Raw genomic sequence first — 23017 nt, 5'->3', positions numbered from 1 at the left:
GGGTGCGTGTAAACGGGGCGTGGTCGGTTGTGGTGGGGGCGTGGTCAGCTGGGGGGGGCGCGGCCCTAGCCGCGCTAGGGCTCTCGTTGCCGAGGCGCCGTCCAACGGGCGGGTACGTTGCTAGGGAGCGGTGGGCCAATGGGCGTGCGCGTTGCTGTTGCCAAGCGGCGTGGCGGGCCGGGCTGAGCCGAGCCGGGCCGGTGAGATGAGCGGGGCCGCGGCGGCCCGGCAGCCATGGAGATCCGTTGCGGCGGGCTGCTGTTCAGCTCCCGCTTCGACTCGGGCAACCTGGCACACGTGGAGCAGGTAGAACCGCCTGGGGCGGGGGGCGGTGGCGGCCCCGCGGCCTGGGGTGCCGCTCTCCCCGCCGCCGACTACGAGTTCAACGTCTGGACGCGGCCCGACTGCGCCCAGACCGAGTACGAGAACGGTAACAGGTAACGGTACGGCGGGGTCGAGGGGCTGGGGGGTAGCTAGCAGGGTCAGGGATGCCCTGGGGGGGGGGGGCTCATGGGGTCTGTTCCCCCAGCCCCGGGATCTGACAGGCTGGCGGGGCCGGCGAGTCGGGGGTGGCCTGGGGGGGGGGACGACCGGTGGGCTCAGGGGCTGACCCGGCGCTTCGGTCCCTCCCCAGGTCCTGGTTCTACTTCAGCGTGCGGGGGGGGGCTCCGGGGAAGCTGATCAAGCTGCACATCCTGAACATGAACAAGCAGAGCCGGCTGTACTCCCAGGGCATGTCCCCCTTCGTGCGGACCCTGCCCGTGCGGCCCCGCTGGGAGCGCATCCGCGAGCGGCCCAGCTTCGAGGTACGGCACCGGGGATGGGGGCTTCTCTGCCGGGGGGGGGGGGGGCTCGGCTGAAGGGCAGTAACAGGTAGGGAGAGGAGAACCCTTTGTTCAGGGTTGGGGGGGGCAGCTCTGGGGCACAAACACCCCTCACTCAGCAGGCCGGGGTGATCTCCAGCCTTGCGTGGCAGGACAGAATGGGGCAGGTGAACGGCTGGTTTGTACTTTGGCAGCCCCAGGGGAGAGGGCAGGGGGGGTTAGTGACAAAGCCCCTTCTCTCGGCTGAGCACTCGGGAGCGGAGGTCCCGGTAGCTCTCTTCTTTGCTGGCCAGCTTGGGCTGGGCCGTGGGCTCTTGCTGGGTGATTTCCCTGTTGCATGACAGGGGTAGCCACGGAACTGCTCTCGAAGCACACCTGGTGCTTCCTTTCTTGTTCATTAGTCGTTGGAGTGGCCAGTAAATAGCTCTTCGTGGCATGCCACGCCACCTCAGGTTGCTGATGCCCCTGCGAGGGGAGCGGTGCTGGCCACAGGGCAGTAGGATGAGAGCCCAGGGAACTGAAGCCAGCAGGAAGAGCCATAGCACCAGGTTGACTCTCACACCCCCACTAAGCCGTTTGGGCCTCAAACAGGAGTTTGCTGGTCCTGGCATTTTCTGTCTTTGGTCTGGGTAGGAGCTGCCTGGGGGAGAGTCACTTGCAGGTGCTCTGGGTTGTCCTTGCTCTGTGCATACCGCTGTGGGGAGGCAGCAAGCCCCCCAGCATGCCCCCCCCCCTTCTGCCCCACGGAACAGGGGCCAGAGAGAATCTCCCATCCCCTGACATAGGACAAGATGACGCTTGATTTGGCCCATGCCAGCACCAGGGAGAGACACAACGTACACCTGAGCTTTGCAGCGCTTGTTAACTTTGTGAAGTGTGCTGAAATAGAGTAGTTATTGTTCTGTCTCAGAGTGCTGGCGGGTGGGCACGAGGACTAGAAGGAAGCCCCTGGGTTTCCCAGACAGCTCTGCCCCAGAGCCAGGCATACGCCAAGGCTTTGGCACTGCTCCAGAGACCCGAGTGCTGCGTGGCAGGGCAAGCAGGGAACCAAAGGCTTTGTAGGAAAGAGTGTGGTGTTTCAGGGATCTGAGCGAAGCGGGCTGGTATCTGCAGGGAGCACAGCTTTGATTCCCATGCAATTAGAGAAGGGCAAGCGGCTGCAGGTACCACCTGATACACGAGGGAACTGGCGTGGCAGTGCTGGAGGAGAACTGCAGGGGCCTGTGGTGGCCGTGGCTGCCTGGCCTGTGCCCAGGAGGTGGCTCTGTGTGCCCTCGGCTGGCTGCTCCTGGGGCCGTCCCTTTGCTCAGCCTCCCTCTGCTTTGTGTCTGTCCCAGATGGTGGAGACGCAGTTTGTGCTGTCCTTCGTGCACCGCTTCCTGGAGCACCGTGGTGCCACCACCTACTTTGCCTTCTGCTACCCCTTCTCCTATACGGAGTGCCAGGAGATGCTGGCGCAGCTGGATGGCCGCTTCCAGGAGTGCAGGCACATGTCTCCCAGCAGGTGCGCACCCCCCCACCCTGTTCCCGGCCCTCGCCCGCTTGGCTTTGCCCCTGCTGTGGAAGTGCAGTGTCGTCCAGCTCTGGCTGCAGTGGGGTAGAAGGTGGAGGGGGGTATGTGTCTTTGCGCCCCCCACTGCCCCCCGGTAGTTGCCTGGTGCTTGCTCCTCTGGGCCCTAGCTCTGTAGGGGCAGCTGCAGCAGCTGCTCCCAAGCTCCTAAGCACGTGCTTCCAAGGGGCTTCCAGAGGGGCCTTTATTGCTTCGGACCAGATCCTGCTGGCATTCCTAAGGGCAGGTTCCCATCAGGCAGAAGAGGCTGAGGAGGGGCTGTAACAGAGCTGCAGCCCTTGGTTTAAGGAGAGGGGGTTCTTGGAAGCCAAGACCTTGTTTGCTTTCCACCTCCTGGCTGTAGGAAGGTCCAGGCATCTCTCTCCCACTGCTCCCTTCCTCTGCAACTGCTGTCGCAGAGGGAGATCTCACTGCCAAGAGCAAGCCTCAGCGCCGGGCTCTTTGTGGATGGTGCTAGGAAGCTCTTCTGATCTCAAGAATTTCTCTTGAAAGTCAGAGGAGAACTTAACACCCGGCTGAGGAGGACAGAGTCAGTCTTCAGGCGCCTCTGTGGATAACTGCCCTGCAGCCCCTCCTGGCCCCGGAGAGTTTCCGTGCCGCCAGACTGGGATCATAAATACCTTTTCTTAGACAAGGGCTGAGCAATGGCTTATTGAAAGGGGTTCGTTCTTAAATTGTCATGCAACAGAGAACTATAAGAATTTCAAAATTTGGTAGTCAGTTGGCAAGGCTCTGATGGCAATATCGTAGTCTCTATGGGTCAAACTCGCCTACTAACGCAAGGCCCCTGAGCCCCTCGGGATCACGGCAGGGCTGGGTGGTCCCAACCGAACCATCCCGCAGGAGGCCCTGGCTCCCTCGGCACAGCGGGAGCTGCCGGGGGCCTGGGTGGGGCCGTCAGCAGGGGAAGGAGGGATCTCCACGCCACGCAGGTGGGTCATGCATGATCGTGACATTGAACACCCGAGTCCAAGGCCAGAGGCTGGTCCTGCAGCAGCACCCAGCAGGCTGTCTGGTGCCCAGGCTGTTGGTGACCCTGCACACACCTCACTGCTGCTGGGTGCTGCCTTGGCCGCGGTGGGCTCCCAAAGGACAGGAGGCTGTTGCCTCCCCTGCCCATCCCAGCTGACGCCCTTGGAGGTGGCCAGCCCCTCTTGCCAGCCAGGGTTTATTTCCCTGCTGGAGTAGTCTTGTGCTGGCACGGTGGGATGACCTGATGGCCACAGGCACCTCTGCTGGGTCTGGCTGTGCAGGAGCCGCTCTCCTACTGCTCTCCGCAGCCATGGAAGGGGCTGGGCAGCATGACCCCAGGCCCTGAGCCACCGCTTTTTCCTCCAAAGGAATCCTCCTCGTGATCCTGGTGGACTCCGAGGGGAGCTGGCAGTGACCAGCTCAGCCATGGGTGCCTGCAGGCGGCAGGAGAGGGTTTGGTGGTTCTGGTCAGGCTAGGGCTGTTGAACTCCCGGGGAGCAGAATGAGCAGGCACGCGGTCCTGGACAAGCAGCTAGAGGCAGAGCTCAGGGCTGTAGGTGTGGAGAGTGTCCCCTGCCCAGCTGGGAGCCCCCTTCACTCCTTGAAGGCATCTCCCGCAGCTGCCCATGGCGAGGCTCGGCGCCCTGTCCCTCAGTCACCAGCCCAGCGGCATGCTCAGCCGGGATGGCAGCTGGCCCAGCCAAGCTGCTTTCTTCCCTGGTGGGGAAGGCTCCTACCTGTGCCTTCCCAGCTGATCGGGGCAGGCTGGCTGAGCGTTTCTCCTCACCCTGCAGCCCCCTCGACTCTGTCTATTACCACCGGGAGCTGCTCTGCCACTCCCTGGACAAGCTGCGAGTGGACCTGCTCACCGTCACCTCGTGCCACGGCATGCTGGAGAAACGGGAGCCCCGGCTGGACAAACTCTTCCCAGACACAACCACTCCCCGGCCACGCCGCTTTGCAGGGAAGAGGGTGAGCTGCCGCCACCGGCTTTGGGGCTGTGTTGGGGACAGCAAGCGTGGTCAGCAGTGTGTGGTGACCTGTGTGTCGGGGCCTTGCTGCCACCCTCACGTCTGTGACTTTAAAAGTGTCATGTCCTGGAGGGCTGGAGCATGGGGAGTAGAGAGTCTGTGAGATCCTGCATCGAGGTGTGGGAACTGGTTGCCTGCCAGGAGCCCCAGTGCATCTACTCAACACCATGAAATGCCCTCTGGTAGCACCACACACCTGTTCCTCAGGGCAAAAATTAGGGTCTCGTTTCCTAGGAGTTTTGTTCTGTCCTTTTAACACTGTTGTTCTGTTAAACTGTGAAGAAACTGATGGAAGGGCTGTATTTGGCGTGTCAGCCCCTGCTGCAGTAGGTGGGCCCTGCCTGCTGGGAACAGGGATGGGCAGGGAGCTCCTTCTGTGGCCAGACAGAGCTGGGATGGGCAGCTGGGTTGCACCACACATGCATCTCTTCCTGAGAAGCTCCCACCAAGAGAAGGGTTTTTCAGGAGGTGCTTTATGTTGTCATTGCATTTGAGCTCATTCCCCGCTCTGTGGGATTGCTTGGGGCTTTTCTCTGGGGCGCTTCTGCATCTCTGCTCCTGTGCCACCCGTGCTCTGGTTTCTCTTGGTAGCAGGCTACAGGGCTTCTATCCCTTTAGTCTCATACAGGGATAAGCAACCTTATTCCAAGCAGGACCTAGGGGAGGCACTGGGCAAAGAAGCCACTGAAAACTTGTGTTGCTGCACCCAGTACCTAGTTGTCTGCTCCACGTAAAGACCTTAGCTGCGTGTTGGGCAGCATGGTGCCTGGCTGCGGTGCAGGGGGGGAGCCCCAGGGAGCACTTGGCCCCTTGGCTAAGCCATTGCAGCATCTTGGGGCAGGCCCATCGTCCCTGTCTTTTTGCCCTCAGGTGTTTTTCCTTAGCAGCAGAGTCCACCCCGGGGAAACACCCTCCAGCTTTGTCTTCAACGGCTTTCTGGACTTCATCCTGAGGGAGGAGGACCCCCGTGCCCAGATGCTGCGGCGGATGTTCGTCTTTAAGCTCATTCCTATGCTGAACCCTGACGGGGTGGTGCGGGGCCACTATCGGTGAGTGAGCCCAGGTTGCAGCTGCAGCTTCACTGGGGTCTAGGCTGAGGTGTTCTCTCCTGGTTTGGAGCCTGTTGTGTATTTCGTGGTGGCTGGGAAGAACAATCCCAAGATTCTGCGTCAGTAAAATGAGCTGAGGCCTGCAGGCTACAGCAACTTCTCCCTGCTACCCCCCGGGATCTGTGGCGAGGGCTTGGGGCTGCTGTTGCCTGCATAGGTCATCTCCTGGATCAGGGCTTTCTGGCTTGGGCAAGCAATGCTGCCCTGCATGTTTGAGGCACTCAGATGCTGTCCTGTCCTTGCTCTCCCTGGGCCAGCTTCAGGGAGGAGGGAGGGAGATCACTCAGGGCTCTGCCTTGCTGAGGCAAGTGCCACACCAGGAGACAGGTTCTCAGCTGCTTTGGGGTAGAGTCCATAGCCTGTGAGGGGATGGTTTGGCCAATTGTGCTCCAGGATAGAGCCCAAAGCCTCGGCCGTTATGAGTTAAGGTCAGATCTGCCTTTGCAGAATGGACGGCATTGTGCAAAGGACCTCACATCTCCTCTGTTCTCTCCATAGAACTGACTCCCGTGGGGTAAACCTGAACCGCCAGTATCTCAACCCCGATGCTGAGCTGCACCCCGCAGTGTACGGGGCCAAAGCTGTCCTCCTCTACCACCACGTTCACAGCCGTGTCCTGCCAGGCTCTCCTGACTGGAGGACATACGTCTCCCCGCTCACCACCAGCTCGTTAAGCACAAAATCTTCCAACCATTCTGTCTGCAGCAGCACCCCGTCCCCAGAGGCAGCCCTGTCGGAGCTGGAGAAAGCCAATAACCTCCGCAATTCACCCAGCACCTGGCGTGCCAGCACATACTTCAGCCCTTCTCAGGAACCCCGGCTCTCGGGAGCACCTGCCACCGAGCTGGGCGGCAAGGACCAAGCTGTCTGGATCCTCCCTTCAAGCCACGCTGCGGAGCACTGTGAGGAGGAAGCTAGGAGGCCTCCACCAGCACCTCTCCCCGAAACCATCCTGCCCCAGGACAGTGGGCTGGCCTACTACGTCGATCTCCACGGGCACGCCTCCAAGCGCGGCTGCTTCATGTACGGCAACAGTTTCAGTGATGAAAACGATCAGGTGAGGGCAGGGGGTAGGAGTACAGAGGTGCTGGAGCAGGCTGGGACCCTCACAGCTCTGCCCCATCTCCAGGGTCCCAAACGCTCCCTCCCACTGCTGGGAGAGGGGGTGGCACGTCCCTGTCACACCCTGTCGGGACAGGGGCTGGGGCACAGAGCTGGCTGCCCTCCCTGCTTTCGGTGCTCAGTGGGGTTTGCTCTTCCTTTCCCCTCCCGGGGCCTGTGACCGGGGCAGCTGCAGCAGGTCTCAGCTTTCTGCCTGGCAGCTGGCGTGGGGAGGACAGAAGAGCTACCCCCCTTCTCCTAAGGGATGAGAGGGTGGGGGAGAGCTGTGCCGCTGGGCTCCCTCCTCTCTGCCTCCAGGAGCAGGCTGTCAGGAGAGCCCAGCTGCTGTCCCTCCCTGATGGGGATGGGCAGGGGGCAGGCAGGGGTGGGCAGCATCCCCCGGGCAGGGCTGGAGCGTGTGAGACTCTGGAATTGGGCAGGGTGGGCCCAGCCAACAGCCCAGTGCATCCCAGAGCTTGGCACTGGTAGTGCTGGAGCAGGACAAACAGCCAAGGGCTCTCCTCAAAGTCACCCGTGTTCCTCTCTGTACATCGCAGGTGGAGAACATGCTGTTCCCCAAACTCATCTCCCTGAACTCACCTCACTTTGACTTCACGGGCTGTAACTTCTCGGAGAAGAACATGTATGCCAAAGACAAACGGGACGGGCAGTCGAAGGAGGGCAGCGGGCGAGTGGCTGTCTACAAAGCCTTGGGGATCATCCACAGGTAGGCAAACCTCCGCTCACTTGCTAAACGTCCGTGCCAGCTGATCTGGCCCAGCTCCCCTCTGTCCTGGAAGGGGGTGGTCTTGCTGGAGGCAGGATGTTAAGGGAAGTTGAAACCACTTCTGTGGGGACAGCTGTGCCGTGTGCGGCTCTCTGGTGGGGTTGGGACTGGCCAAGAGGAGTGTTAGGTGCTCGGTGTAGGCAGAGGCCAGGAACCGGCCATGCCAGTTTACTGCCGCGTTTGACTCCTTTTCCTCTTGTATCTCTTGTCCCTTCACATCCCTCCTGCAGCTGCTCTGGCTTCTTGTCCTTGCTGTTGTAGAGCTGCTTGTGCACCGCTTTCCAGGAGGAAGTCACCTCTTTCCCAGATGTTTATATTTGTAATGAGCTGTAATTAAAACCTGTTTAGTTGTAATGGGCTCAGCTTCCCCAGACCTTGCAAGCAAGATTGCCATGCAAGATTCCAGTCTCAAGCAATCCGTGATTCTGTAGGTTGAGGATATTCGTGTGACCTGTAGCAGCCATGTGTGCCTCTCCAACAAGGGGTGGGATATTTTTGGCCTGTTTGTTGTGGTTGCTGGGATCATAAAAACGGCTGAAGCAATCAGCCCAACAGCCTGTCTTACCCTCTTCTGGCCCCAGTGGTGGCCAGACGCAGATGCCGAGGAAAAAGTGCAAGAAGTGTGTAATGCTTCTTTAGAAGATGCCGCATTCCGCAGGAATCTGCGGTTTGAGGAAATGTGGAAGCAGCACCGGGCTTCCTACCAGCCCTGGACTTCCCCCAGAAACCTCTGCACCCCTTCTCCTGTGAACAGCTGCTCTCTGCGGGTGCAGTTTCATTGCTGGCTTAGGCTGGTGTAGGACCAGGCTGCCAGCAGCGATGGTGGCACCCTTGGCTCCTTTCTTTCCCCCATTTCCTCAGCACTTGCAGTGTGCTCCGCTGTGCGCCTGGCCACAGGGCTGGGTCAGAGAGCCTGCTGATTCGGCTGAAACCAACCCTGCAGTAACAAATACACGAGTTTTTTAGGCTCAGGTTCCTGTTGTAGCTTGCTCTGTGCCCATTTGCTGTGGCTGGCAGGGAACAGCCCATGGTTAATCCAACAGCAACATCCCGAAACACAGTGGGGGTTCTGCCGGTGTCTGGAGTGCTCTCAGTGCCCGTGCCGCGCGGTACTGTACGGGCACGTCGGATGGGGAGGGAGACTCACTGGTTTTCTGTGGTGTTAGCAAGATGAACTGTCTCTGAGCAGTCAGACAGATGCAAGCGATCCTAGCTGGCAGCTCCCAGTCACCCTCTTCTCCTTCCTGCCTCTGGAAACGTGCTCTGGGAGCGCTCACTCAGTGATTTCACAGGGACCGAGGGGAGGCTGACCGGCCACTTGGTCCCTGGCTAGTCTTTTGTGACAACAGATGCAACATTTGCCTTTCTCCACCCATCAGGAACCACCCCCCGCTCCCTGTCATCTTCCAGAGATGACTGAGAGGAGCCCCACAAGGACCTCGGCAGCCCCTCAGCACTCTTGGGTGCTGCCCCTCAGGGCCCAGGGGCTCACATGGGGATCTTCTGAGAAACATGCCCAACTTGATTATTGTCCATTTCTGGTGGTTTTCCTCCTGGAGCCTCATCTCCAGGCAGAGCAATCCTCCCACCCCACCTGCTGCTTTCTGCACTGGAGCTCCATCATGAGTTCATTATCAGCCAGCTGATCTCCTGGCATACCTGTGCATCTCACTGAGTACCGGGACGGACTGTTCCTGCAATTGGAGGATGCTGTCCTCAAAAAACTGCCACCTTTCCTAAGCTCCTTTGTCCTTCAGAACTGTCTCCAATGGGATCACCCTTACTGGTGCACTGAATTAGCTGAAATCTGCTCTTCTGAGGCCCAGAGTCTGCTCTGCTGCTCTCCTCCCTTCAGGATCATGAACTCCACTATTTCACAGTCACTACAGACAAGGCTGATGTTTGTTATCACATCCCCAGCTGACAAGTTCCTCCTTGTCCATGATCCAGCTGTGCATCACCCCTGAGTGGCCCATCCAGCACCTGTAGACCCATATCAGGAAATAATTCCCCAACACCCTCCGGTGATCTGGAGGGCTCCAGGACTTTCTGGGGGATAGAAGCAGTACTTAAGAGATGATTTCTTTTATATTTTTTCTCAACCCTGCTGAGCACAGGTGAATTTCTAGCACACATCGCATTGTGTGACAGACACACACAGAGTAACCGGGTGCTGTGTGCAGGTATTCGTCAGGTACCTTAAAAGCCATTAGGTTTTTTTCCCCACCTTGAAAAAGCTGAGGGTGGAGAGAGGTCAAAGCTTGGAATAAAGAACACAGTAAGACAGCAAACAGAGAAACTGGAAGAAGGGCAGACCCCAATTAGTGTCCTTGGGGTCAGTTTACAGAACTCGGTGCCCAGCAGGACGCCCAGGTCTGTCTCTGCAGAGCCACTTTCCCCCGGCTGGCCCCAGGGTTATTCCTCCCTGCAGCAGGACTTTGTCCTTCCCCGTGGGAAAGTGGGGAGGTCCCTGCCTGCCCCCTCCTCCAGCCTGGCGAGTCCCTCCCCAAGGCAGCACGACCCGCTGGAGCATCACCCCCAGCTCTGCATCCTCTGCAGCCTTGCTGGGGGCACATGCTGCCTTGGCACCTCAGGCACCAGTGAAGGGGCTCAGCATCCTAACACCCGGTACCGACCCGGGGCACACCGCTAGTGCTGGGGCTCCAGCTGGGCTCTGAGCCGGGCGCATCAGCCAGCGTCCAGGCCACCTCCCCATCCCCTGGCATTGCCTGTCCTTCATCTGCTCGCCTGCGAGGGTGGGGTGGGAGACGGTGTCCAAAGCCGTAAGCCATCGCCCATGGCTCTCCCTCGGCCTCGGAGCTGGCCGTTACATCATTAAAGGCTGCTGGGGTGGTTATGCGTGATTTCTCCTTTGTAAATCTGCTGACTGCTCCCAGACACCTTCTGTCCTTCCTGGGTCTCCAGGACTCTTTTCTCCATCATCTTCCAGGGGATCAAGGTGAGGCTGACCAGCCTATGGGTCCCTGGCTCTGAAGACAGAGGTGACGTTTGCTCTCTCCCTGTCCTTGGGACCCACCTTGGTCACCAGGACCTCTCTGAGATAATCGGCAGCAGCCTCACCAGGATGTCAGCCGGCTCCCTCTGCACCCGTGAGGGCATCCTACTGGGTCCCACAGAGCTGTGGTGTCCCGGCTGTGCAGGTGCGCCGAGCTGCTTGCCAGTGATGACTGAGGTGAAGAAGGCATGGAGTACCTTGGCCCCCGCTCCAGTCAGCAGCTGGCTCACGCTCTCCCTTGTCTTCCTTCTGCTACTGATGCACCTCTAGAAGCTGCCTTGTAGCCCTTCTTGTCCCTCAACAGATTCAGCTCCGGGTGGGCTTTGGCTTTCCCAGCCCCATCGCTGCCCATTCAGACAGCATCTCTGTGTCCCTCCCAGGTCACCTCTCCCTTCTTCCAACTCTTGTGCGATTCCTGGTTTTTTTTATCTGAGTCCAATCGGGAGCTCTGTGTTCATCCATGCAGGCCTCCTGCCGCCTTTGCTTGACTTCCCACCTATCTGCGTGGACTGTTCTGGAGTTGGAGGAGGTGAGCCCTGAAAATGAATCGGCTCTCCTGGGCCCCTCTCCTCACCAGGGCCCTGTCCCTGGGGAGTCTTCCAAGCAGATCCCTGAAAAGGCAAAATCTGCTCTCCCGACATCCAGGGCTGTGATCCTGCTTTTTGCCTTGTTCCTTTCTCACAGGCTACTGAGCTCCAGCATCACATGGTCAGCACAGCCAAGGCTGCTCCTGACCTGCACACCCCCAATCAGTTTTTCTTTGTCTGTAAGTATGAGGTCCGGCAGTGCCCACCGCCAATGCCTGTGTTAGAATAGCCCCCCCAGGCAGGAGGCGTACCGTTGCGTTGGTGAGGTGATGAGGCACCTCTTGACTGCGCTGCAGCACTGGAAGTGTGCGGCAAGTTCCTCGGGAGGTTGGTGTGTGCTTTCTACTTTCCGGCTCCCACCCGGGGGGAGATTGGTAAGTCTCAGCCAGCTGGCAATGTCAGCCTGGACAAAGTCCAACTCTCCAACCAGGCATGTATTCAGGATCTGGCATTTTTTAAAGAAAATTGGTCATTGTTGTTGTTAATAGGCAAGGTTGACATCACTGTAGTATCACGGCTCCAGGGCACCAATCTTTTGCCATTTCGGTTTAACAAGGCTCAGCCCTGCTCTGGCCCCCTGAGCTGAGCTCCTGCCTTGCTCCCTGCATGGCACCTTGCCCTGGCAGCCGGGGAAGGCTGTCAGTCTGTCTGTCAGTCCCCCCTCCCTCCCTGCTCTGTCTGCAAAGTGCCAGCACCAAGCTGCTGCGGCATGGAGTGGGCAGTGCAGGGCTGGGAGTGAGAGAGGAGGGGGCTGTGCTGGGCTACAAGACCCTCTGTCTGGAGAGGGGTGATCCAGGGCCCCTTCTCCAGCCCTTCCGCAGCTTGGGGGGCACACACAGTGGCCCCACAGTGATAGCCGAGAACCGGTGGCTGGAGAGAGGGTGATCCCCTCCGCCTTCTGGAGCCCACTGAGCTGCCATGGTGGTTAGCCCTGTGGGTGGCAGGACAGCGTTGGCACACTGCAGCAGATGAAGGGAGTTTCTCCCCTCAGCAGGCTGTGGGGGATGCCCCTGCAGCTGGGCTGTTTAACACTTCCCTCACACCAATCTCCCTACAAGGCTTCAGCTTTGCCACTTTTATTGAGTTTCCTCTGAGAGTTCCCACTTCCCTGTGCTCATTACACACACTCCTGCTATCAGTTTGCAAACTATCAGGATACGCATCCTCGCCATATGTGTTTTTGCAAATCCCTCAGCTCCACGCGTTGGCTGTGCAGCACGTCTGAGCCCGCACCTCCCTCCCCTCCTCCACCACTGATCTCCTTTCCACTGCACACTGCTGGCTCTGCTGGCAGCACACCAGGCTGCTCCTCTGCACAGGGCTCGCCGGCGCAGACCTTCAGTGTTGCACCCACAGCTCTGTCCCAGTGACTTCTCGCTGGGTTTTCCCTGGAAGTGGAGAGACACGAAGATGGCCCTGTGACTCTCTTGCCCCTTCCCTGAAGTCCTGCAGTCTGTGCCACGTCGATGGTCCAGTGTCTCACTGCCAGAAAATCGGTACAGCTTGAGGCTTTGCTCCTGGGGAGCGATGTGCCACCTGTTCTCCTGTGCCCTTTGTGAACGTCTTGCCCTGTCCTTAAGCATGAACTCACCAGGGATGACTGCAGACCCTTTTAGGATAACCAGAGAACATCTTTTGGTAGTCGCTTCACCCTGAAAAGCAGTTGGGGTGTCCCTAGCAGCTCTGGGTGCCTTGACTGTTGATTTAAGGTAAGAGGTGGGTACTCTGGTGCTTTGGGAGTTCGGTGCTCAGCAATCGCTGGCCACTCCTGCTCCTGCTCTCCAGCTGCCCCTTAGCCAGTCCTTTCTTTGGCATTGCTTTCAGAGTCTGGTTCATTGGCACCCTGTGTCACAGGTGCCTCTCCTGTCCTTGGCACACCTCTGACTTCCACCTGATGGCCAACTGTTGCTTTTTTTACCTCCTTTATTCCTACCTCAGCGGACAAGAAAATGCAGTGCACGTGAAGCAGGTCGCAGCAAGAGCTGCGGCTCAATGGCAGGAGCCACGTCTTCTCTCCAGACTCCCACGGGGAGCCTCCCCTCCCAGGGTTGGGGGACAAAGTGTCTTCCAAGAGGCAGCAGTAGTGCTGCTGTGCTTGGGCAGCGGTGGATCCATCGGGTAACGTGGGCTTCCTTGTGCTTCACAGCTACACACTGGAGTGCAACTACAACACAGGGCGCTCGGTGAACAGCATCCCCGTGGCCTGCCACGATAACGGGAGGGCCAGCCCGCCGCCCCCTCCTGCCTTCCCCTCCAAATACACCGTGGAGCTGTTTGAGCAGGTAAGGGGATCCCCAGCGGCAGAGCGGCTGGGTGTGCGTAGCCCTCCCCTGCCCTGAGCGCTGCAGGCAGTACTTTCGGCTCCCAGGAAGAAACTCTCACGTTTTCTCCTGCTTCTGCACTTGCATGTCCCCGTGAAAACAGCGCAACTCCTGCGCTAGTCCGTGGTGCAGGTTTGGAGAGCTGTGTGAGAGACAGGGTGTTCTCAGTGTCAGTGCTGTAACCTGTCGGTACGTCCCAGCCCCTACCAGTCTGCGGGGCCATCTGTGACTGCCCCCGCCACTAGCCCCAGCCCCAAAATGCTTTGCCCCCTGGCTGGACTGGAGGCTTCTGCCCTCAGCCTCTGGGGCATCCCAGGGTTGTCCCTGCGCATCTCGCACCACTGCTGACACACGGGGTCCCAGGTCCCTCCCTGCTGAGTGTAGGGCTGCCTGCTCGTCTAATGCCTGCAGTGAGAGGCAGCAGGTCCTGGTGGCTGTGGGTGCCTGACTCACCCTGGCCCTGCGTCCATGCTGTGCGCCTAGAGACTTCCTACGGGAACACTCCTCCCGCCGGGGAGCTCAATCAGAGTCTGTAATGGAGATGAAATGAACTCGGGGGGGGGGGGGTGTCCTGGAATTTGGGGTTGGGTTTTCTTTTCTTCCTTTGTTTTTTCTGCCTCAAGTCCCAGAGAGTTGCTGCTCTTTCTCGAGGCCTTTCTCACCAGTTGTCTCTTGCAGGTCGGGAGAGCCTTGGCTGTGGCAGCACTGGACATGGCAGAGTGCAATCCCTGGCCCCGGATCATCCTGTCAGAGCATAGCTGCCTCAGCAACCTGCGAGCCTGGATGCTGAAGCACGTGAGGGGCATGAAGGGCGCAGGCGGGGGCCCACGGAGGAGAGGAGGTGCCAGGACCCCCCCCCAGGAGCTCCACGTAAGCGCCTGCTGGGTTGAGTGTTCAAGAACTGCAGGATAACGCCAATTAGAGATGATAAATGTACTCCAAGTGAGTTACCCTGCAGCTAATGAAGCCAACATTTATTTGCTTGCTTTCCCACCTTGTTGGGGCCCGTGCTTGTCCCTGCAGAGTTTGCTTTGTGAAGGGTATCCCTCAGCTCCGAGTCATCGGCAGGCCAGAGGGGCACGCAACCTTGCAGGATGAAGCTGTTTGGGATTTACCTGCCCCAGTAACCTGGGAAGTGGTTATCTGCCTGCAGAGAGAACCAGCATCTCTTCTGCTTCTCCCCCTCCCCAGCCTGGTCTGGTGCTGGACTGGGATGGATTTGGGACTGGGGGTGAGGGATTGGGAACTCTGAAACCATGCTGCTGCACCGAGGCTGCTGGGACAGCGATGTACAGCGTGGGGGACTGGGGTCTGCTGCTGCTCAGGGACATCCCCTTGTGACATGGGCTCTATTCCTGTACCCCACTGCCTGCCAACTGCTGGGGAAAAGTCCAGGGGTCTGACAGAGATGGTGTCTCTGCAGCATCAGCAGCCTAACGCTCAGTGCCTGGGCTGGAGACGACGAACCTGCTCGGCAGGAGTGGCGCAGAGGCGGCTGGGAAGGAATGGGGGTGCGCAGAGGTGGCCGGTGCGGGGGACCCCCTCCCCACAGAGCCAGGCTGAGCCTCCTCTTTCTCATCCCCTTCCAGTGGGCTTCCCACCTCAGCCTCCGATAACACCCTGTCCCGCATGAGGAGCTTCAGCAACGGCACCAGCGGGAGCGGCAGCAGCCAGCAGGACTCGCCGCAGATCAAAGCCTCCCCCAGCTTCACCTTCAGCTGCAACAGGCCCTCGGGTCCGGCCGCTGTGAGCCAGAGTCCTCAGAAAGGCAGCGCCAGAGCCCCGGCACCGGGCAGAGGTAAGCTGGGCTGGGGACCTCTCGTGCGCTTGATCCAGTACCTGTCGAGCTGCTGTGTGAAGCCGCAGCCCTGAGGAGAGCTCTGTGCCAGCGTAACCGTGTGCTTTGACGTAATAAAAGTGGTTTTGCGTGGAAGAAGTGCGTGTGAACCGCCGCCCCCTCCCCTCGGAAGGGTCCTGGATGCCGTGCTCAGCTCTGTGCTGTGTCCCGAGCGGAGCAGCCCTGGCTGAGTCAGGACAGACGCCACACGGCAAGACCCGTGGCTCTTCCAGCCCAGCTTCTGCAGGGAACCGAGGGGGCCCAGCTGAGCTCCTGCCCAACGGCTCTGCAGCCCCTGGCTGGGCAGAAGCTGCCTGCCGCTTCTGTTGCACCGAGATTAGAGGGACTCTGTCCACTGTGGGCTGCCAGGGGAGATGGCCCTTCCCGCACTGGTGGTGCAGGGGCCAAGGGGCTTCTGGAGAAGCCAGCACAGAAAACCTCCGCTCAACTTCCCGAGGCCTCAGCCACTCCCAAAGCATTCCCAAGGCCTGCAGGGATACACCAAAGTGCCTTCTCCCTTCCCAGGCACCTGCTGAGCGGCAGTCGATCATGGCACATGACTATGGTCATGGCAAGGCAGGCTAGCAGAGCTGTAATTAGTCACTGGGGGCTTTGAACATACGGTGAGTCCTGTCCGGTGGGGGCCGACTCGCAGCACCAAGCTGCCAAGCCGCCTGCACAGCTAGTAGAAAGGCCCCGGCTTACCACCCCAACTCTGGCAGCGGGAGGGTGCCAAAAACAAGGCAATGCTGGCTTCCTCGCCATGGGGCAGGGGGCTCAGCACCACTGCAGGCTGTAGCAGGGCAGGCAGTGCTGCTCCAGGCCCCTTGGGGGTTCAGAGCTGCAGCTGGCTGGCTGGTGGTGGGGGAAGCCCCGGTGCCCCATGCTATTCTGTGGGCTGGTCCCCACAGGCCCCCAGCTGAGGAAACGGGCCTGGACTGGGAGCCCCAGTCTGCTGTGGGGCTCTGGAGGCCAGTGAGCACCGTGCTCTGAAGTATCCCAGTGCCCGAAGATCAGAGGTGTGAGAGCGAGGGTCCACTTTCGGGGCGGAGGGGGCTGCCTGTGTGACTCTGGGTGTGACTCTGAAGCTGTCGTTGTGTCAAGGCTCTGTGTACTGGTGCTGCTCTCGGGAGAGATTGCTGCGTTTCCGACTGTCGGCTTGTTTCTCGTGCTCCGCCTGTGTTTCTCGCGTTGCTTCATCCTCCATGTTTGCTTTCCAGCACTTTGTAGTGACTGTTTCTCATCTGCCATGAGAACATGGTGGGGAGGAAATAAAAGGCTTATGTTCTCATGGGCACATTGTAACGTCTGTTCCTTCTGCCGTGCATGCTTGAGCCACCCTGGAGCCAGTGGGAGCAACCCACTGGCCCGATCCCCAGCTGCCGGGGAGTCGGTGATAGTCGGGCGCGTGAGCAGGAACAGACCTTGTGGGGCTGGAGGGGAAGAGCCTGTCTCCATGGGATGGATCAGCGTGGTTCTGCCTCCCTAGCCTGCACTCTCTGCTTGCTGGCTGCCCGTGTGGTAGCTGGGTGCTGTCTGCACAGCCTCCTCCGGCAAGGGGAGCTCTGACCAGCAGAGCCGAGTGCCTGGTGGGATGCTGTGCCCTCGTGCTGGTGGAGCCCTGGCTGCCTGGCTCTTGGGACTGGGATGTGGCTCTTCCTTCCCTGCCCTGGCAGCACCTGGCAGCTTGACCTTCTGTGTGCCCAGTCTGGCTGGCACCCCCCGCTCTGGCTGCCAGCAGCTTTCCCCGCCGCCTCAGCCAGCGGTGCCAGCGGTCTGAGCGTGAGGGCCCCGGCAGCACTGGCACTGCCACGTCTGCACAGGGAAATGCGGCCCAGGAATGCTTTGACTCCACGGCTTTGCCTTACAAGCACCATGCCACTGCCCTCCGGTCAGCTGTCCCATCCCGGGGTGGTGCCGGGATGCTGTCACAGACTCTTCCTTCCCCAGGCAGCCGGGAAGGAACCAGGAATGCTCTAGATCCTGCCGGCAGCCCCAGCTGCCGCCAGCCAGGTGTGACGAGGTGATGGTTAGATGGCACAGGCTGAAGACACTGTGCCCCAGTTGTGTTCCATCCTTCCCCTTCCTGCACAGGTGCTGCTGAGATCTTTGTCCATGTGGAACAGGCAGGAGCCAGTCCCCACAGGCAGGACATCATGCCCAGCCATCCCCACTGGCCGTGCCCCGAGGGTGAGGGGAGGCTGCTCTCCTGCTGTGGCCCTGCAGGACAGCTGTCCCCTGGTGATGGCCGGGTTACACAGAGGAGGATGTCCTGTCCAGGACCTGCTGCTCGGACGGGAGCCCTGACAAGTGTCAGAGATGTCTCCCGCTCCCAGCTGCTTCCTCCAAGCCTTGCGGGAAGGGAGCCCTTTCCTGGTGGACTCCAGCCACAGCCCTCTGGCACGGCATGAGCCTAAGCTGTCTGGTGGCCGCTGGGCCCCCCCTGCCCTGCTGTCTCTTCACTGTGCCACCCAGCAAGCCCTGGCTGTGGCAGGGACCGGTGTCCCTGCAGACATGGTGGGGAGTTCACCCAGCCGGCTGCAGGGGTGCAGCCCTCACCAGTGATGGGCAGAGCCACGGGCGCTGCTGGGCCAGGTCTTGTCTGGCAGCTGCCATGTCTGAGGAGCAGCAGTGCCCAAAAAGGGGGCTGGCGAGGGGAAGGGCAGGTCCCTGTGCGAGTGCGGGAGGAGAGGGCACAGCCTGTGCCTGCGCAGTGCTGCCGCAGGAGCCACTTTCCCAGAGGGCTGCTTCGTCGGGCTCTCCTCAGACACCCCATGCTCCAGCCCCAATCCTCTTCACGGCTCCCACTCCAGCCTGCCCACATCAGCCGAGCCCTGGGGAACCCAGAGGGGACCTGTGCTCTGCACATGGCCTCACGAGCGCTGGTGGGGGGGGGTGTCTCTGCAGGACCCTTAGTGACCTTCTTGTCTGTGCAGCCTCAGCTGCCCTGGCCTTTGCTGGCTGGAGTTCATCACCAAGTTGTGCCATTTCAGTTGTGACAAGTCCAAGGTTAAGAGTTGTCACTCACCGCTACCATCCGCTGTTGCCTGTAAAGCCCCACCACCCAGAGAGTGCTTTGGCACATCACAAACTTGCCCCAACCCAGACTTTGCGGCAGCCTGGCTCCTGCCTGCTCCTGCTTGCAGGGTCTCATTTGCTGTGGGGTCCCACCGTTGTTCATGGCTTACTTGGGCGTTTTCCCAGGGGACACTGTCATGGTTTCACCCCAGGGGGCAGCTCAGCCCCCTGCTGCCACCCACTCGCTTGCTCTCCCGATGGGATGGGGGGAAGAACGGGAAGGGTAAAAGAGAGAAAACTCCTGGGTTGAGATAAAGACAGTTTAACAGGGAAAGCAACCCTTGCCTGCACGCTGCGCCTTCCCTGTCCCCCTCCTCGGCTGCCGAGCGATTGCCGTAGGCGTGGGACAAGCTCATCAGCGCTGCCAGCTCGGCCAGACAGTGTGCGAGTGCTCTTAGGGCTGATCCTGTCTGATGCCATCAGCGTGGCTGGGTGTACTGGTGACTCGTGCCCAGCATGCTGCCAGCCTCCATGTTGGTGCTGCCCAGCCAGCCCCAGCCCGTTCTCTCCGGGTGCAGGGTTCTGCGTCTTCCCTCCAGCCACCCGAGGTTTCTCTTGCCCCATTTTGGCAGCCTGCGTGGCCCCGCTGATGAAGGGCAGCCCTCGTGGCATCGGTTACTTCCCAAGCCCAGTGCTGCCTATGGCTTTGCCGAGGGCACCGCAGTCCTACCCTGCCCAGCCGTGCCTGCCCCTGCCTGTCTCCCACACCGCTGCCGAGCGCCAGCGCGGGCGCAAAGCCCGGTCCTCGGCCGCAGCCTTGTCCTGCAGCAATCAAGCCGTGTGTCTGGTGCTGCTGCCTCTGGCTCCGACTCTGGTTCCCACCAGCGGCCCTGGCCCCATGCTGAGCTGTCGAGTGCCTGTCATGGTCCTCCCTGCCGGCACTTCGGCAGCTGCCAAAGCGGCTCCTCTTGCTCTTCGGCTTTGGGGCTGTGCCTCATGCCTGTGCCGTGGTGGGGTTCCAGCCCCAGCGAGCAGCTCCGTCCCGGCTTTCCTGACTAAAAGGAAACACAACCACAGCCAGGCCTCGTGGGGGACGGGGGCTCAGTGCATGGCAGCTGCAGCCACAGGGAAAGGTGCCAGCATGGGGGGGCAGCACCGGCGGGGGGCCACTGCCCTGGGCACACACCAGCCTGTGCCTGGGGTGGGTCTGGGCAGGTGCCAAGCCCCGACAGCCACCGCAGGCCGGTGTGGCTACTGGGGTCCTGGCTCCTCCTGCCAGAGCTGCAGCAGCTCTGTGGTGCTGCCGGCACCACCAGCACATGGGTGTCCGTGTGTGTCCCGTCTTGTGCCGCGCCGGGCCCCGGCCCCTCCTGCGCACTCGCAGCGTGGGCCATGTCCTGCCTGCGCAGAGCCCGCGGGCAGAGCAGTGCCACCATGCCCGCCGTGCCCAGCCCACCAGCCACCGAGGCTGCTGCAGCCGCCCGGGGCACAACCAGCAGCTGTGGCCGGGTCAGCTCCCTGCCTGTGTGGGCCAGGCAGCTGCCCAGCCACAGCACAACTCGGTGAGGGCTCTGCACTGGCCCCGGCACTTCCCACTGCAGCAGCACTCAGGGCTCGGCCAGGCCATGCCGATCTGCACTGCAGCGGCTCTGTGCACCCAGGGCTGGCAGCCAGTACCCCTACTGCGGCTCACAGCCCCCCTTTGCCGACCCCGGCATATCCCTGGCATCCCCGGCATGGGCTGAGCTCTGTCTCATTTGTCACACAGGGACCCTGCCGGTGGGCGCCCGGGCAGCGCCCAGCACCGGCACCAGCCACGGATCGCGGGAGGCCCAGCATGGCGTGGGAGAACCAGTGGCTACTCATGGCACAGCACTGCTGCAGGTACCACTGGGCACTGGCAGGGCCTGGGGTGGGGAGCCTGGGGGGACGGCAGGGCCCTGAACCCCCACTCTGGTGGTCCCTGAGCCCTGGGAGGGGTCTGCGCCATAACTCTGCCAGCCAGGCCTGGGGGACATGGGGCTGGGGAATACCGGGGGGCACACGAGGCCCAGGCTGTGCTGGGAGCTGTCAGACCCCCCTCGAGCACATGGGGCACTGCACACCAACAGCCCAGGCCAGCTGGGGGGGCTTCCCTAAAGAGCTTGGAGACCCCCCATCTGCGGGGCTGAGACTCCCGGTCTGTGGGGCTCTGCCAGGAGCTTTTGCCCCATGTGCATTTTTTCTGAGCTGTGCAGACACCACTGGTGGCAGGGGTCTGCTTCTGTAGGACCCCCGGCAGCCGTGGGAGGTCCCACAAGACCCGGGACAACCACCCCTCCCGGGCACTGACCCTCCCCTCCCCACAGGTGCTCCCGAAGAAGCTGGACACCAGGAAAGCCCCGGAGCAGCCCAGGTAGGTGCTGGCATCAGCCGCGGTGTGGGACCGTCCCATGGTGTGGGGTCAGCCCTCAGCCAGCCCAGAGCCCATGCCGACGCCAGGGCGGTGGGAGCCCTGAGCAAAGACCCCCGCCGGGCAGCAGGGCTGCAGCTGCACCTTCCACCCCAGCGGCATCCACCGGCCCCGAGGGGGGCTGTAGCCCCCCACTTCCAGCAGCCCCCTCAGGAGCGGCATGTGGTTCTCCGCAGCCTGGGGGGGGCCTCCCCTGCGCCCCAGCAGGATCCCTGTGCGGAGGAAGGGGGCAACAACCGGCCAGAGCCTGCTGGGGCTCCACGCCAACAGCACCGCAGCCCGCCGGGCCGGGAAGCACAGCCATGGCAGGCCCTGGGCCTCGCAGCCTCTGCCAGGTAGGGCACGGCACAGCACGGCACAGCCCTGATGCCAGGGCTGCTGCGGTACCCCCTCTAGCAGGGCCCGGCACAGGGCTGGGGGGCCGCAGCGCCCATCCTGCATCTGGCCCTGCTCACCCCGGCACAGGAGGGCACCGGCACCCCCCGGCAGCCCCCGACGTGCTGCAAGAGGCAGAGGGGGCGTGGGGGGGGTAGGACCCCGACACCCCCCCAGGCATGGGGGCTGTGGGGGCAGCCCTGGTGCCTAAGGGCAGCCCGGGGGATGACCTGGCCTGGCCCCACGCTCTGCCAGTGCTGGGAGCACCCACCTGCCCCGTGCCCGTGCCCCACCGGTGGTGACGCTGGTCTCTGTCCCCGCAGGGCTCTGCCAGGAGGCCCCCGCACCCCCCAGGGGGGTGCAGAGCACCGAGGGACTCTTCCTGTGTGGGGGCAAGGGCCTGCACTCCCAGGTATGGCCCCGTGGCACTGGGGGGCTGCGGTGCGGGCAGGGGGACCTCAGCCCTGCTTTGCCCCGTGCCGGCAGGCCCTGGGCAGGGGCCGCAGTGCTGGGGAGGGGGCTCCAGCCCCTCTGCCCCGGCACCCGTGGCTCCTCTCCACCCCGGTCTCCTGCACCACAGTGCCCGCCAGGCCCGGCCCGTGCCTCGCTCAGCTCCTACCGGCAGCTCCTCTCCTTCTGCGCTGAGGCCTGACCGCAGCCACCAGCAGTGGCCCCGCTGCTCACCGGGCCCTACGCCGCCGGCCTGCACCGCATCTGCACCCATGCTTGGGGCAGGGCCGGGGCACCCCCCCACAGCCGCTGCGGCCCCCCCCAGACCAAAGCTGCACCAGCGCAGAGCCTGAGCCATGGCGGCACCAGGGGTCCCGGACCCACTCTGCCGCTCGACCCCCTCCCCGCCGGGCTCCAGGCACAGCCACCGGCTCGCGTGGCACCATGCCTACTCTGGCTGTGGCCATCACCGCCCAGGGTGCCGGGGCCGGCTCACGTGTCTCACCACGGCTCACCGCAGCGCCCGCTCCTTGGAGATGGCGGACTCCCACCCAGGGACAGCCCCGCTCCTCCCCGCGGGACCGGCGGAGGGACCCGGTGCGGGCGGGAGATATTTTTACATCACACGGTTTCCTCGTGTACTATCGTGTTTCCGTTAAAGTTTGTTTGGAAGAAGCACGGCCTCCCGCCTCAGCGCGGCACCGCGGCGGGCACCGCCACGCTCCAGGCGAGGGGCTGTGCTCGGCCAGGCCCTGCTCCGCCATGGCACGGTGCGGCTCAGCTCGGCGCAGCCCTGTGGGGGGAAGAGGGGTGAGTGGTGCCGGTGCAGGGCCAGCGCGGTGCTGGTGCCAGTGCCGGTGCCGTGTCTCACCGCGGGTGCCCTCACTCCTGCTTCTTGGGGTTGTTGACGGCCACGTAGTGGTAGAGGACGACGAGGAGGAAGAGCGAGACGCCCAGCATGTTTGCAAAGATGGCGAGCTGCACGTCCGTGATCATCCTGCGGGGGGGGGGGGACGACGGGACACGGGATACACGCGCTGCCACCCCCCCGCCGGGAACACCGGGGCCGGACCCTCGGGCCTCCCCAGACGGGACCCCCCCACCCCCGGCGGGGCCCCCCCTACCCCGGGGCCGGTCCCCCCCGCCTCCCCCTCCCGCCTGAGACCCCGGGGCCCGACCCCGCGACGGGACCCTCGGGGGGGGGGGGGGGGGGGGGGTATGGGCCCCTCCCGGCTGGGCCCCCCCCCCGGGCCTCGCGTGGGACCCCAGCGGGGCAGGACACCCCCCCCCCACCCGGTACCCACGCGCTGCCGGCCCCGCCACCGCTACCGACACGTCTGCCTGCGCCGCGCGCGACTTCCGGCCGCCGGGCACGGCGGGAGGGGCGGGGCCTCGGGAAAGCGGCCCGGCTGGGGAGGCGACGTCACGCCCGCCTCGGGTTCCGCGGTGGCGTCACGGCCCTGGTCCCGGCCACGTCGTGACATCACGGCTACCGGGCGGGCGGTCGTCTCGGGGCTTTCCTCACTCACGCACGCAGTGACGTCACAGCTCCTGCCCCCCCCCCCCC

At 62.2% G+C, this 23017-nt stretch overlaps 2 protein-coding genes across 5 annotated transcripts; one reads left to right on the top strand and one right to left on the bottom strand.

Moving 5' to 3' along the window:
* Positions 1 to 45: 45 nt before the first annotated feature.
* AGBL5 (AGBL carboxypeptidase 5) lies at positions 46 to 22125 on the top strand. The gene is given in 15 exon segments (XM_030037316.2): positions 46 to 437; positions 635 to 806; positions 2162 to 2328; positions 4161 to 4338; positions 5268 to 5446; positions 6005 to 6563; positions 7165 to 7334; positions 13144 to 13279; positions 13997 to 14164; positions 14166 to 14188; positions 14908 to 15116; positions 19942 to 20057; positions 20522 to 20568; positions 21324 to 21412; positions 21581 to 22125. Coding segments are annotated over 15 exon segments (2481 nt in total). The 5' UTR covers positions 46 to 234; the 3' UTR covers positions 21646 to 22125.
* On the bottom strand, positions 22080 to 22994 carry OST4 (oligosaccharyltransferase complex subunit 4, non-catalytic). Of its 4 annotated transcripts, none has more exons than XM_030037319.2 (3): positions 22780 to 22994; positions 22292 to 22447; positions 22080 to 22244 (listed from the first exon to the last, which is right to left on the bottom strand). In XM_030037319.2, the coding sequence occupies exons 1-2, from the start codon at positions 22932 to 22934 to the stop codon at positions 22333 to 22335; spliced, it is 270 nt and encodes an 89-aa protein (XP_029893179.1). In that variant the 5' UTR covers positions 22935 to 22994; the 3' UTR covers positions 22080 to 22244; positions 22292 to 22332. The 4 variants fall into 4 exon arrangements, with proteins under 4 accessions (XP_029893179.1, XP_029893178.1, XP_029893181.1 ...); XM_030037318.2 differs by having other exon boundaries at positions 22080 to 22243; positions 22322 to 22447; positions 22780 to 22980; XM_030037321.1 differs by having other exon boundaries at positions 22080 to 22243; positions 22322 to 22447; positions 22784 to 22893.
* Between the last annotated feature and the right edge of the window lie 23 nt (positions 22995 to 23017).

Source organism: Aquila chrysaetos, chromosome 15, assembly GCF_900496995.4.
Source record: "Aquila chrysaetos chrysaetos chromosome 15, bAquChr1.4, whole genome shotgun sequence".
Lineage (NCBI taxonomy): Eukaryota > Metazoa > Chordata > Aves > Accipitriformes > Accipitridae > Aquila > Aquila chrysaetos.
The sequence above is the reverse complement of the archived record's forward strand: the minus strand, read 5'-3'. Positions and strand labels throughout refer to the sequence as shown.